Raw genomic sequence first — 14807 nt, forward strand, 5'->3', positions numbered from 1 at the left:
CTTCCCCTTTGGGCGCTGCTCTGCAAGTCCAAACCTGTCGAGAGCTGAGCATTGTTAATTGAGTTGTGTTCTCTACAATGTAAAAAGAGGATAGTTGGTACAACTTAATTATATGACTTTAATTGTTAAAACATTGTTTTATTAAGTTGTTTTCAAATTAGTTTATAATTTTTATAAACCTAACTGATTTACTTCAGATATACTTAAAATCAAAAGTTTGCATTATTCAATCTAACTACAAGTTAACTTGAAGTTGCCCATTTTCCCAACTTAATTATTTGCTTTACCCCAAATAAATGTACTGCATAACTGGAAATTTCACTTGAAAAACCTAATTAAATTATTTTACTTAGGATTAAATATTTAAGTTAAATAACCTTAAAAAAAGAAAAGTTGGAACAACTTTGAAATGGTAAAAAACAATTAAATTAAGTATTTTTCAAATTCGTTTAATTTTTTCTGAAACACATTCAACCTCAATAAAGTTTTAACAGACTGTGAAACAATGAACTGAGAATTCAGCCAACCACTTTAGCACAACGTTAGTGTAGAGGTATTTCATACTTTACTTTAGGAAACTGTGCCTCTTGGTTCAGCTTGAAGCATACAAGGGGTCCAGGAAATGTTTGGTGTCCAGAAGAGTCTCCACTTTAATGTTCTATATACACAATATTGGTCTGACCAACAAATCCTTTCATCCAAAGAAAAGTACCACCACAACCAGCTTTTTTAGCGGATCTTTTAGTTCTTTCCCCAGCAGTAGTTCACTGACTACATTAAAACCTCGCCTTTATCAGAATACAAAATATGGGCTTACACTGTATCTTTTCACCTTTTTCTAGAAGACCTACAATTCTTTAAATGCATGGATGCATTTAGACCTCAATTTTCACTTTGTTTTTAAATCAACGATTTGGAAAACTAAGAGCTATTGAGCTCTGAACCCTTTTGAAACACAGGTGACCTACACTCCGCATTGTCCCTGAATGCACCAGACAGCTCACGTTACATCTTTTATAAACACAATGTAAATTTTTTAACATAAAGCCTACGCCAAAAGACAAGTGATAGGTTGTCTTACAACAAATATAGTATAATATTAAAGAATTGTGTTTTATTTTTATGATACTGTAGTGAATTTGCAGGTATCAGGGAGCTGCTCTTAATATGTGAGAGACTCGTGGAACTTCTAGGAGGGGTAATATGTCTGGAATATTGCGGCAGTGAGTTTGGGGAGGTGGGATTGCAGTTCCAACAAGAGATTGTGGATGTTTATGTCTCGCTTCCCTATAGCAGTGTATTTCTAATCAAGACTTCACCCAGGTTTAGAGATCTCCACTGCAGCACAATGGAAGTGGATGAAATTTCTTTCATGCATCCCACCGATTTGAATCAGTCCCCAGAAACATTTTATTCAGAAACTGTGTCCTTGTTACATGGAATAATGTCTGCACTACCTTGTAATCTGTAGAGCAGTAGTTATCAATTCTGGTCCTCAAGGATCCCTGCCCTGCTTGTTTTTCATTCATCTCAGCACAACCCACTGCTAATTGGGTCAGGTGTGTTCAGTCAATCAGAATCTAAGAGATAACAAATAACTTTGTCTTTTCTAACTCCACCATCATATAAAATGGTATCTTCCAGATTCTTATTGACCGAACACACCTGATAAAGGCTGTCAGCAGCATGCAGGGCAGGGATAGCTGTAAAACAAGCAGGGCTTGCAACTCTCAAGGACCTGGAATGTCTACTGTTGCTGTAGAGTATCCAGATTAACATGGACAGTGCTAAACACTGCTGTTGTTAAATGCTTTTAATTACATTTTCAATAGTGTGAGCAGCACAAACTAGCACAAATTTAGCTTCAATGTTTTGAAGTCAGTAATCTCAGGAATATTCTTTGGTAATTAAAAAACAAAATAATCAGCATTAAAAAAACACTAAAGATTTGAAAAGAAATTGAGATTCCTGAAATTAGGGTGAACAACTGTTGTAAAAATTGCCACCTTTTTTGAGGCAACGGATGACAAACTTCACAGATCAGTTTGGATCACGATCGTTAGGTCACAGATGGGATAATTGTTCTGATTAAGAGAAAAAATGGGGTGCAAATATAACAGAAATAAAAAAATCTGACCTTATAACTTCACTTTTTTTTCACAGTCCTCTTTCACAGAGAACATTCTAGAAACTCCAAAGCACAAAAGTATAGTGACTTGCCATCATGGCAATGTGAGGGTAGAGGATTTGGTGCATTCCTATTTTACTTGATAACAATGAATACCTGAAGAACTGTGCAAAGTGTGGTGGACTATATAGATTAAAGCAAAGCTGTAGCTGGCTAGAGAGAAGGAAGGCAAAGAGTGGATAGATTTAGGCTACCATTGTCCTAAATTGCATATTCTTCTTAATCTGAGGTCTTAACAGTACAAAATCTGAGGTCTTAATAATACACCACTAAACCCTACAGTATGGTACGCTGACATGCCAATGACTTATGAAACTTACATGCTGTCGCCTGATTTGGTGGTCATCTGCATGATCTCCCAGGGCATGGATAGGGGCCTTGAGGATACACTCTCTTCGAAGATAAATGCCATCAGCCTACGACAAATTATTCTTGATGTATTTTATGATTTCCAAATTTTTAAAGACAGTTCACATGTTTACATGCTTACATTCAGCAACTTATTTACAAAGAGGAATGATTGCACGATTAAAAGAAGATGGTTTGTATTGGATCACTTACAGCCCCTGAACTATTGATTTAATTGTTGTACAATGTCTACAGTGATACTGCAATAGAAATATTTCCATTGATTATTCTGATTCTTTGCTCACTTGTTTGGTCTAAAAAACAAAAAAGAAACTCCTGATAACAGTCAACATTGAAAGTTCAAAAATAGTTCTCCAAATATATACATAGTCCAAATGTTAATGTGGCACAGATTTTACACCAGATGCCCTTCCAGACGCAACCTTCCCCAATTTCAACTGGACTTGAACAAGCACTGCATGGCTGGGGATGAGGAGATGGGCTAATGGGCACTTCAACATGTGATTTGGAACTTAGGTCATTAGGTGGCCACCGACTACGCTACTGCTGCCCCCATAAATACTAAAGTAAAATATGTGCATAATAATTTTCTGATGAATAAAATCTTTAACTGTAAATGCTGATAAACTGAGACAGCACAAATAGTTACTATTAGGCCATTAGCCGGGTTCCCCTAAGGTAACTCAGATGTACCTGATCAAAGTTTGCATGATGTCTGCAGTCTTTAACAAGTTGCTCCTCTTGGTCATTCTGAACTGCTCAGGTCTTCCTGGGCCATAAATGTCTCTTCAAGGGGAACAGCAGATGGAAGTAACTCAACAATACATTAAAACAATTACAGGAACAATTACAAAATCTGAATTGACAGTGGCACAGTGCAATGATTTAATCCAAACTTGCCAATCTTTTACCGCCACTATGACTGCCAACTTATCACCGCCTATTGTAATTTAACCCAAACTCTAAATGGTTTATTCCCATTAATACCTCTTTGTTGGAACGGTGCATGTATCTGTTGAGGGCCTTTGTCCTGGCTTTTTGGTTCACCACCTCCTATCACATGTATGTAAATGTCAGTCATGTTCTCTGCAATAACCAGTCTATTATTCCTTTTTCCAGTCTCCAAAGATGCTGAAATATTGTTTTTCTGGAGAACTTCAACCATAAAGAAGAACAGACAAATCAGCTTTAGCATGTGTAGTTTTCTAAATACACAATTCTGTAATCCATATCGACTAATTGTGTCCATATCGTGTCCAAGAATTTATGAACATATTATAATGATCATAATGGCTTTGCCATCAATCTATACTTCTGTAATTAGTGGAAATCAGCAAACATTAGCATGCTAATATGCAAAACAAGGATTTTAAACAACTGAAACTTTATAGATATGGTAATTAAATTGTGGCCACAACCTCATCTGTAGACTGCTTTCTGCTAGGGTCCAAACAAAATAGCTTTTAACTACATGTTTGTGTGCGCAATGTGTGGACTGTGGTCTGCGTTGATGTGGAGTGTTGATTGTTCTAGCCATCACAAATAATGACTATGCAAATGCCTGGCAGGGCACTACAAACAATCTCAGCGGCAGCTTTGAATCGCCATGACAATAGCAGAAAGTGTTGTTGAAGACTTGTAGAGCTTTTCTACGAGTACCCTCTTCTGACTATGCTGCTCCTTTCTGCCATGCTTCCTCTGTCATAGAAAAGCGACGGTTCACAGGGAAAAAACTTCATAGTCATCCTGACCTCTCATGGCTAACCTTTCAAATCCCCTAGACATTTAAAAAGAACGCAATGAAGTGTGTGCACAGATGACAGTATGGTTGTCTATACAAACAGTAAGTATATCTAAGGCCTTAAGTGACACCATTCATTAAAGAACATAATCAAAAGGGCATGTTGTAAATGCTGTTCTTCATGCTTAATTTAATTTTATATGCACAACACACACACAAAATAATACTCGTTAGTTTAAATCCATCGGTCAGTTATTGCTGCTTTGAATAGAGCTTGCATTTTCCCAGTAAATGTACTATGTGAGATTTTCTCCTGATGGTCCAGTTTTGAGCTACTAAATTAAAGCAGATTTACGTACAATACAATTAAATGTAGTGATATTTGAATATCCTTTTACAGATGTATGTCTGCAGGGCTAATTCATAAATGACTTTAATTTTTCTGATAATAATTGGCAGAGGGAATAGACTTTATTTAAAATCAAAGGTGCTAAAATAACAGAAGGGAAAGCAAAGACATTTGTCAAGTTTAACACAGGGTGGTGATACTTCAACTTGATGCATGGGCGAACTTTTTGGCATCCTCAATCTGATAGCACGAGTAGTATTTCCACCCCTACAGCAGAAATGCTTCAGCAAATTCCAGCCTGTTCAGCTTTCTGAAATATGCTGGCAGGAAGAGCCGAATAAATGACACATAGCTACTTTGAGAAATTTTAGACCAAGACAGATGACCGAGAGTTGCAAGTACTGTATTATTTGTTTTCTTTATAGCAGTGTCATAGGGTGTTATTTTTGCTTTTATTGTGAAGAAGTTAAGAGCAGTGTGTGGCACAGCTGTACGGAGGCGAGACATTTCTCTTTGAACAGATGGTATCATAATTTAGTCGTCTGGGAAGAAGAAAGCTTTTCTTTCTTTTGATTTCCCTCATTTTCTCACTTTGTTGTTTGCATTACTGACACCTTTTCTGGTTTTAGCACAGGCTATGTGCCATGTGCAGTTCTCTTCAAAGTTCATACAATATGAGGACAGTGTGTTGTTGAACTCGGATTTAGTAGAGTGTGCAGCGAACAAATCCAGTGCCTGAAAAGCCTGTTCTGGGTGTCAGTGGCATCCTATCTGTTACAGTGGTATTGTAGAGCACGGTGGAGCGGCTGTGATACTGCTGTTATAACATGCCGTGCCAGACCCTCTGTTAGTCTTCAGTGGCCTCAGAGGCCAGTCCTTATCTTTTAACAACACGCCTCTCAGCCATCCGCTAGCATACAAATGCAAGACTCTCTTAGACTCAGTTCTCTCTTTCTCTCTCTCTGTCTTTCTCATTCTTCCTCTTCCCTTTCTGTCTCTACTCCCCCACCCCTCACCCACCACTAACCTCTTACTGTCACACTAATCCAGTTTAGTGATGAGTGGAAGCACTGTTGCAATATTGTTGCACTGTTGTGCTCTGATGTTTTGAGGTAATGATGTATTCAGACAAAAACATTTGATATTATAAGAGCTTCATTTACACTATTATTGCAGTTTTCCATTTTAAAGCAGGTTTTCTGTGCGCCAGACAACAGAGAAAAAATCACTTCAAATGTGCCAATCTGATTAGTAAACAAACCATGTTTTTCCTCTCAGCTTGATTGTAACTCAATTACAAAGTAGCTGCTCTGATAAATGGCAATAACATGCGATTGTTAAAGTTTAATGTGGTCCCTAATACCAGTCTGTGTTGCCCAATGTGAGTGGACAAAACCTAGTTAGAGTCACCATCAAGAGGAGTGGAGGTGTCTGTTAACACTGATGTCACATGGTTTGTGCTGAAAACTAATCAGGGTATCTAGTTTGGGCTGTGTGGCACTGTGTATGACAAGAAGTACTAAGTTGGTTTGTAGTTGAGGCAACCATTGAAGGAGAAGGTTGTATTTCAGCAAAAAACCTTTAAAGTGAATAATATATTAGTTATACTTGTTTAGATACTAGTTAAGTCTTGGATGATATATGGATTATTATTATTGTTGCTGTGCGGGTGGGCCTAATGATGATGTCAGTCTATGTTACAAACGGACTGACACTGGACACAGGTACTACTCTACTGAATATGAAAAATGTTATGAGTGTACCAAGAGAACGATTCCTCGGTTTCCCACTTTTGTGACCTTTTACCTTTTGTTCAGTCCTTTCCAAACTCAACTCAAACTTATAACAGGCTCAAATCATACAAGCAAATGTAAACACAATGAGAAAATGGTTTTTCAAATGCAAGCAGGAATGAGTTTATTACATACACAATAGTAACAGGACCATTGTCAGTGTAACGTTATACATTTTTAGATTTAATCAATTGTTAGAGACTGAATGAGACAAGAAGTAGTAGCCAATAAGTAAAATATACAGAAAAAAGAAAAACATACATGTGAATACACCCCAATCTGCCACAACATTACATCACCTGGTAGTTTTAATCTTAGGGTGGACAGGGGTCAGGATGAGCACTATAAATGATCTGTGCCTTTGCAGCCCCTTACACAGCAAGTACATTGTGTATTCTGATATCTGTCAATAATAGCCAGCATAACAAATTTTTATGCTGACCAATATTAACATCGCTGTATTAATGTTGTGGCTGATCAATGTCCAAACACATATTGTTGACGTATACATTTTACATCTTGTAACCAAACCAGCTGATGAGTTAATACAATATAATTTGTCCACTTCTCACTTTGTCCTGACTGGTCAGAACCAAAGATTGCACGTAAAGTATTTCTTTATAGTAAGCTTTCGTAGAATAATACATTCTGTTTTGCATCTAGAGAGCCCTTTCAAGTTATGTGCAAATTTATTTCTTAGGATATGGGTGGGCTAAACTGGCTATTGGACAGACACTACTTAGTTCACTCATTACTCTCCACCACGCTTTGCACAACCCTTTAGGTAGTTGTAGTTAAAAATTACAATAATAAGAATGTCACAAAACTTACTATTAAAGCAGAAATCATTGCTCTTCTCTGACTGGTCAGTAGGACAAGCCTTGCACAAAACGCTTTTAGAAGCGAAAATCTCTGTACAGCTGCCAGTCCTGGTAAATGAGTCTGTCACCAGAGGCTGCTACTGCCACTCTCCACATTAAGATAAATGTTGGAGCACATTTCTATTTAAAAACGTGTGAAAAATGTTGCACCTTGTGACTTTAACAGGACATCTGAAAATTTAATGGATAGATTTAGCTGGATTTTGCCATTCATTATCTTTAAAATGTGTCTCCAAGAACCACTGGCAGACTAATCTCTAAAGTTATGGGACACGACTCTGGACTCAATAGAAAGACAAAAGCGGTAAAATAAAATTCAAGTAGAAGCTACCCCCCCGACCCCGTCATAGGTCTGTTTTGCAGCAGTCACCGTGCAAAACTCGCTGCCAAATCACATTCCAAACACATAAACTGCTACTGCAAATACAAATTTCAAAGGGTACTGACACTAACACCACTAAATCTTTATTTACATTTGGTTAGTTGTCAGCCAGCATTCTGAAATATGTCGTTCATTTGTGCCATAAAAACAACAACAACAAAACCAACAAAGGCTAAAAACGCATCAGTGACAGACTGGTCCATTGGGTGACATATTTCTTTATTCTCAACACTGATCAGAAACCATACTGGATTGAACTTAAATAAAAGTTCATTATATCAGTAGAATATATGACTAGCACAGCCCACACAGTTCATTATTTTTAATTAGCAGCACCTTTTCAGTACATTACTGAGAGCATTTTATGATGCTGGTGCTCTGTGTTATTAGCCACTGAAAACTCACCCTTAAAGGCAATCAGATGTCTGTCCTTTCTGATGAATGTATTTCATATTAAACTGTATAACTCTGCAGTTTTTCATATTCACAAGTTCACTCTCTATGTATAGTCCTGCTGGAGCAGAGCTATATATGTCCAGGTGCTAATTGCATGTGTTGATTTAGTTTGAATAATGAACAGTAGAGTTCAATTTCCTCTGTTTTTCAAGGTGTTTTATTTCACATGTTTTTGAGTTACCCAATGTGATATGTACTTTATGCTGTATGCAAGTATAATGCTCACAATAATATTGTTTTACTATTTAATTTTCGGAATTACAAGATCCAGTAGTCGAGGTAACCAGTGAGGTTAGGGGATGGGTTTTACTGTCCTTACATTTCATACTTTGTTTATTCCAGCCTACAGTAGGTGCTTAATAACAGACTACTTTTAAATAGAATGTTCCGTTGTAATTTGAGACAAAGGAAGGCAGTATTTATATCTCAAATAAGATGACATTTCTAGCAACAAACTAATTTCATTAGGGTGTCCTTATGCTGAAACAGCTTCAGAGGTTTCAGTTGCGGCTTTGAAAAAAATGTGAATGTGGCTTTTTGTTACCTCTGTGAAATGCTAACTGAAATACAGCTGACTGATCCATATATACATATATATATATATATATATATACTACATATATGTGTTCTGCATTTTGCAACAAATGTCAGTTGCTTCAATGAGTTTTCTCACCTTCACCCTTGTGCAGTCATGAAGTACTGACTAAGCCCCAGATTAAACAAAGCACCCTGCAGATTGCACTGCCTTTTTTAAATTAAAAAAAGCAGCTTGCTGCTAAAATTTTATTATTTATCTAAACATCTACATAAAAAGGCAGGGGACACATTCTATGGCTTTGTCTAGAATGGGGGCACACACTTAAAGATGAAAGGCACATTTGGAATAAAGTAACTGAGTTAAAAGGGGTTGCGCAAAATATGTATATATATTATATTATATTAAAAGCTGTATAAGTTTTTAAAATATTTTTTTTAAATATATGATTCTATTTTATGAAAAAAACCTAAATACGGAGATCCATGTGGGTACATGGCCCTCAGAAAGACAAGATGTTACTGGGATCTCTCCAATGTTATCTCCTTGATACCAGTTGCTTTTCTTTTAATTCAGTGTGTTTACATGGACTTAAGTTACCAGGTTACAGACATTCTTGGGAAAGCTGGTTTCTTAACTGTCATGTAAATGGGAAAATTGGTTTATAAAATCCGAGTGGGGGATTAGGGAAACTTGATTTCCCTAGGAACATTTCTCCCAAAGAACACCACTTTCTTTCCAACATCATGTCTGTACCAAAATGCTGCATTTGGGAACAAGCAGCTGATTGAAAGGGTGAATGAAGGAGAGATCAATAAAGGAAAGATGCCACCTCGTTGCCACCAAAAGTCTATATAGGTCTATATAGGTATATTGCTTTCCACTACAGATTCTTTCTTCATTCATACAGTTCACACTGTGGATTAGCTGTGTCTCTCCCCTCTCTGTTTTCCTCCCTCACCCTGTCCCACGCTCCCTCTTTATTCTGAAGACACAAAGAAAAAAGAAGAAAAAAGTCAGGATGAAGCCTTTTTCTGTTACTATAAAATCAGTGAGCCATGCTTCCAAAATACTGTGAGTCTGAAGTGGAGAAGTCAGATTGCTGGCCTGCTGCATGTTAGTTTAAAAAAAACATGAACTATACTGTACACTAGTACAGTTTAAACTTTTTTTCAACTGGAGGTGTTCATGGACCTCCTGCAGAAACCATGGGGTGCATAGAATGGGAAGACACAAGGTGCTAGGTAACTGCCCTGATATGGGCCTAAGGCCACTGGTAATAATAGGATCACATATACATGCAGTTGGTTGACTCCGTCAATAAAATACACTATCTTTAATGTGATGATATCATGATAACTTAAAAAATTATAACCAAGCCTAGTAATTTTGTCTGAGTAGTCCTAGCTGTAGTGTATTTTTGGGATTAGCAGATCCTAAAAAATATTTTATGTCTATATCCTGGTTAACAAAGAAACAACACCTGTAAAGTTATGTAAAATGTGACATGAAACAAATTGCTTATTAAATTTACTGAGCCTGGTGGCTCGATGGGTAGAGCATAAGGCTAGTATACAGAAGTATACCAGCCACTCATAAGTGTCTGAATTTATTATTTATTTCACTTATTCTGTGTTCAGCTGTATTAATGAACTTGGTTGCGTTAGTCTGAATCAAGAACTTCTCTTTTTCAAGAAAACCTCAGCATGGAGCCTATTCAAGTTGGCATAGGTGGCCTGGGGTGCATAGGTGGGGTCCACCCATAACAGTTCTCCAGTCTATCTCAGGGCCAACACAGAGAGACATACACAGACAGAACACCACTCACACTCACATTCACTCCTACCAGAAATTTAGACTTACCAGTTAACCTAACATGCATGTCTTTGGACTGTGGGAGATAACCAGAGGAAACTCACACAAGGAGAGGGAGAATATGCAAAATACACACAGAAAGGCCACAGTTGGTCAGGGACATGAACCTGAAAACATCTAGCTGTGAGGTGGCAATTAAGATGATGATATTTGCTTGTGCAAAAAAAAAAGAGTACTTCAAATAAAAAAAATTCCCTCAATTCAAACTCTTTTTTTCTGAAAAAAGGAACATGAACAGCCCTCTTCCACTAACCATTAACAACTGTGAAAATATTAGCCCAATTTTACTATTATCAATGTTGGTATGATTATCTTTGACAAAAACTAATAAAATATTGGAAGAGTAGTTATTTTTGCTTTTGTGTTTCACTTGACAGAAAAACGTTATACCTGGAAATTGCAAATCAAAGTCTGCAATTTTATGTGAAAAATGTTTTTAATTACACTTCTTTGGGCAATATTGCACGTTTTTTCAGATCTGCTACTCCTATTATATTTAAAGGGGGCGTTGAGGGATTTAATATTTTCAAAAGCATAGTTGTTGACTAAAGTTAGTCCTTGCATTAGCGTAGGGAGTTGTTGACTTTGCAAAAGGTCTTGTAGTAACAGAATGACAAATGCCAGGAGGGCTTCAATTCCCTTTAAGCCATCTCTAGTCAAACAGAAGGCAGCTAACAAAGACCTCCACAAAAAACCAACAGACCTTGCTCTCAACTCACAATTGTTGAATATTGCCCAATGGGATGACCAAGGAGATGTTTTAGTACTTAAACATGAATCCTCAATCACACTGCATATTTCCCCCCAATGGAGTAACTGTTGCACTGAACCTAATAGAACTAGAGCAAGGCTTGTTACATACAGGTCTCTTTGTTCAGAGGCAGACTATATGTAGTTCCTTCACACATACTTTGTGTGCAGGATTAAAGATAAAAGACTCAGTTCAAATACTGGTATTTGGCAAATGCATGTTTCTAATCAGGAATTAAGTCTTTAATAATAATATGGGTATGATGAGCATTTTCTTCATTCATTTGAAGCATGCAAATCAGGGGCAGTTGGAATTAGCCAAGAAGTGTATGGGGGATGAGAGACGTGTCGCTAGGGGTCGACGCCTTTTGTGGAACATAAGTCCCATTTATCCCAAATTAGGACGGGTGCGGTACTGCTTCACTTTGATGTTACTCTTGGCGGGGGCCTTGGTACGGTGCAAAGGGGAGACAGAGCAGATTGCTGGAGCACAAACAGATGTTCACGGCTCATCCTTTGAGGTGGTGATGAAACGTAGCCACAGCAAGAGTCAATATATCCCACTGTCAGTCAGTTGACACAGAGACAAGGGCAGGACTGCACTTGCCGCTGTAATGATGTTGCATATGGGCCACTATACCAACAGCAGGAGATCAAGCAGTTTCAACTAAATCTGTGCTAAGTTGAAAGCTTCAGTGCAGGGGCAAAAGAGGATGTTTAATCAGCCTCAGAAATTGTTGTAAACCAACATCAGAAAGGTATTTAGCTCGTGATTTAACTAATTAACACAGCTCAAAGGAGCTCTTATCCTACACACTTTTTTTCTCCACTCTACATTTTAACATGTTAACATGTATCAGCATCTCTTCAGTCAAAATGTTTGCTTTTCTTCAATTGCACCTCTTCTGACTAGTTTCATTTCTGTCTGTTATTTTAGGAATATGATGATGGCTATGGAACAGCTTATGATGACCAAGGATATGAATCATATGACAACAACTACAGTAATCAAGGACAAAAGTAAGTTCTTAAGTATTTTTTCAAAAAAATCCACCTTATTAGACATTTTTTAAACTAACTGTTACAGTTTCCACATGTATTATGAAGTAGCCCTGTGATTCAGCCCTGTGTATCATATTGTATCACATTCACAAGGTTCAGTGGAAGCAAAGGAGGCAGTGGGCTCTTTATGCAGTCAGGCAGAACAGCTTCATTATGGTGGATTAAATTAAAGCTGCAGTAATCAGTATCTGTGTATTAATAACAGGATAAACTCACAGGCGTAGTGTAAAAGGTGTCACTTATACTGATAAATACTCAAATTCTTCTGTTCTCAACTCTTCATTGTGTTAAGCATTGTTTAACTTCTGGTTTTACAGCTAGCTATTGTTCAGCTCTATGTCATACGCAGCTGTAAGAAGCTTTTTTTCTGTGGTGGCCCTAACAGCTCTAAACACCATACCTTAAGAAACAACATGCCACTTTGCCAACAAATGTACAGCATTTGGAAAAAGGCTTCAAATAGAAAAAACATAAAGAAACTATAAATACCACTTGAAAAATAAAAAAATGTCTTCCTGGCTAGGTAAATCATGAGCAAGAGGTCTACAACCAAGGCAAATGTAAAAAAAATGTAATACACATACATACACGTACATAAAAGCCTTAAGTGTTTGAAAGTTAGCTAGTTATCCAAATTTCAAGAATGGAAGAGCTTTGTTGCAGGCACCTTTAACAACTCATCACTGGCACTTTATGAATGATAATTTGACTGACAAGCCATTAGAAAGATGGGCATAGCAAAATAGAATAGGATATATCTTTTAACGATAATTTTATTATAATACATTGTGATAATAAGATTTTATTTTTTAGCATTTACACTTATTTGTCTAGAATTTGCAAAAGCACACCTCTACAGGGAGGGATTCAATAGATCAAAACAACAAGGGTATTCATCGCCTATTAGTGCCCTCCTGGAAAAACTATACATTTAGTAGTGTTTTCTCTGTTTCCAGAGTTTCAGTTTTTTGTTTTTTTTTTCTAAATATTACACCTTTGTTGTGAAATTGCATTGAGCTCTCAGGGCCACTATACTTTTATTTTAAAAAAAAAATTCTAAAACCATCAGCAAACATACCAACAATAATAGTTAGTAATTGATGATGTTCGGCAGCTTTAGCCAGATATTTTTGTCAGGAGTTGATAGATACCAAGTAACTAAATGTTGTGAAGCAGTTACTCAACAGCGTTAAACGTTGATATGTTAACATGTTGATGCTGTGTTCACATCTTTTTGTGCTGCCACTAATTGGGCAAAACAACTGCTCTGATTCCACAATAAGCCGCAGCACAAGCATTATAATAATGTTTTCAATGTTGGCATTAAAAGCTCAGTAGCACTTAAAAAATAAACCAGTATCAATATTCTCTGTAGTGATACAATTGGCATTGACACTCAGTTATTTTGTTGACCTACTTTATACCGTTTATATTTTTATCACAAGCTTAATAACAGAAATAGACCATCTGTAAAAAGCAATACAATTCTACAGCCACACTAATTACTGTACGGCTTCCAAATTAATCATACAATTGAATCAACATCTCACTGAAACTGTTTCAACCAAAAATGAAAATTAGATCCTTTATGAAGGTAATCATTGCAACACTAGCACTACTACTTAGTGTAGCTAGGTGTACCTAATAAACTGAGTGAGTGCCTCAAATAAGTAAGCAACTCAGAAATGTAAACTTAAAAGCATGAAAAACCTAAAAGCATGACAATTAAGTATACAATGGTTTGTGATTATGTCTATCAAAAACTATCGTTATAGATTTGAATGAGCAGCATCTGAGGGCAATGAGTTTACTACAATCTGGCCATTAGGTCCTAAATGTAAAGGAAAGGTCAAACTAAATCTTTGATATCTTTTGAGTTGTGAACAGCTGGATTATGGTGCATGTGCTGCTAGGAGCCATTTATGCTGCCCTGTTTGAAACTCTAAAGAACACTTACTTTTAATGAAGTATTTTGTGAAGTGTAAAATCTTTTGACTGACCTCGTCCCTACGATTACCTCAAGGAAGCCATTTTGTATATCCCATTTTAGAACATATACAGTCAGGCAGGTGTGGACGATTTGAAAAGATGCAAAGCTGCATCACTAATTGTTATTGTAGCGGATATTCAGACAATACTCCCTAAATGTAAGGTCTAGAAATAAACTACTTTACAGAATCCGTAGTGTAATCACTTTTTTATGAGGAATTAATTGCAACTCATTACATTAAACATATTATCATTGTTTCAATCACTTAGGAAAGTTTGTCATAATATACATTTCCCATGTCAATGCAAAGCAAACAGAATTAGTGGTATGTAGCTCTATTTAACTGAGGGTCCTGCACAGCTAAATGCAGCATATTGATTTTGTTATGTCCAAGGAGCTATCGCACTTTCCAAGCCACACAAGGTCAGAAGGCTTT

At 36.9% G+C, this 14807-nt stretch overlaps 1 protein-coding gene across 3 annotated transcripts in view; it reads left to right on the top strand.

The window, feature by feature from the left end:
• khdrbs3 (KH domain containing, RNA binding, signal transduction associated 3) overlaps window positions 1-14807 on the top strand; it is a 113552-nt gene that overhangs the window by 78304 nt on the left and 20441 nt on the right. For all 3 annotated transcript variants that reach the window (XR_010914693.1, XR_010914692.1, XM_067508076.1), the window contains exon 7: window positions 12257-12339. Coding sequence is in view for 1 of the 3 variants with exons in the window: in XM_067508076.1 (XP_067364177.1) it covers window positions 12257-12339 (83 nt within the window). In the remaining 2 variants the exon portion in view is untranslated. The remainder of the gene's footprint in view (window positions 1-12256; window positions 12340-14807) is intronic.

The sequence above is a fragment of the Channa argus genome, chromosome 1 (assembly GCF_033026475.1).
Source record: "Channa argus isolate prfri chromosome 1, Channa argus male v1.0, whole genome shotgun sequence".
Classification (NCBI taxonomy): Eukaryota; Metazoa; Chordata; class Actinopteri; order Anabantiformes; family Channidae; genus Channa; species Channa argus.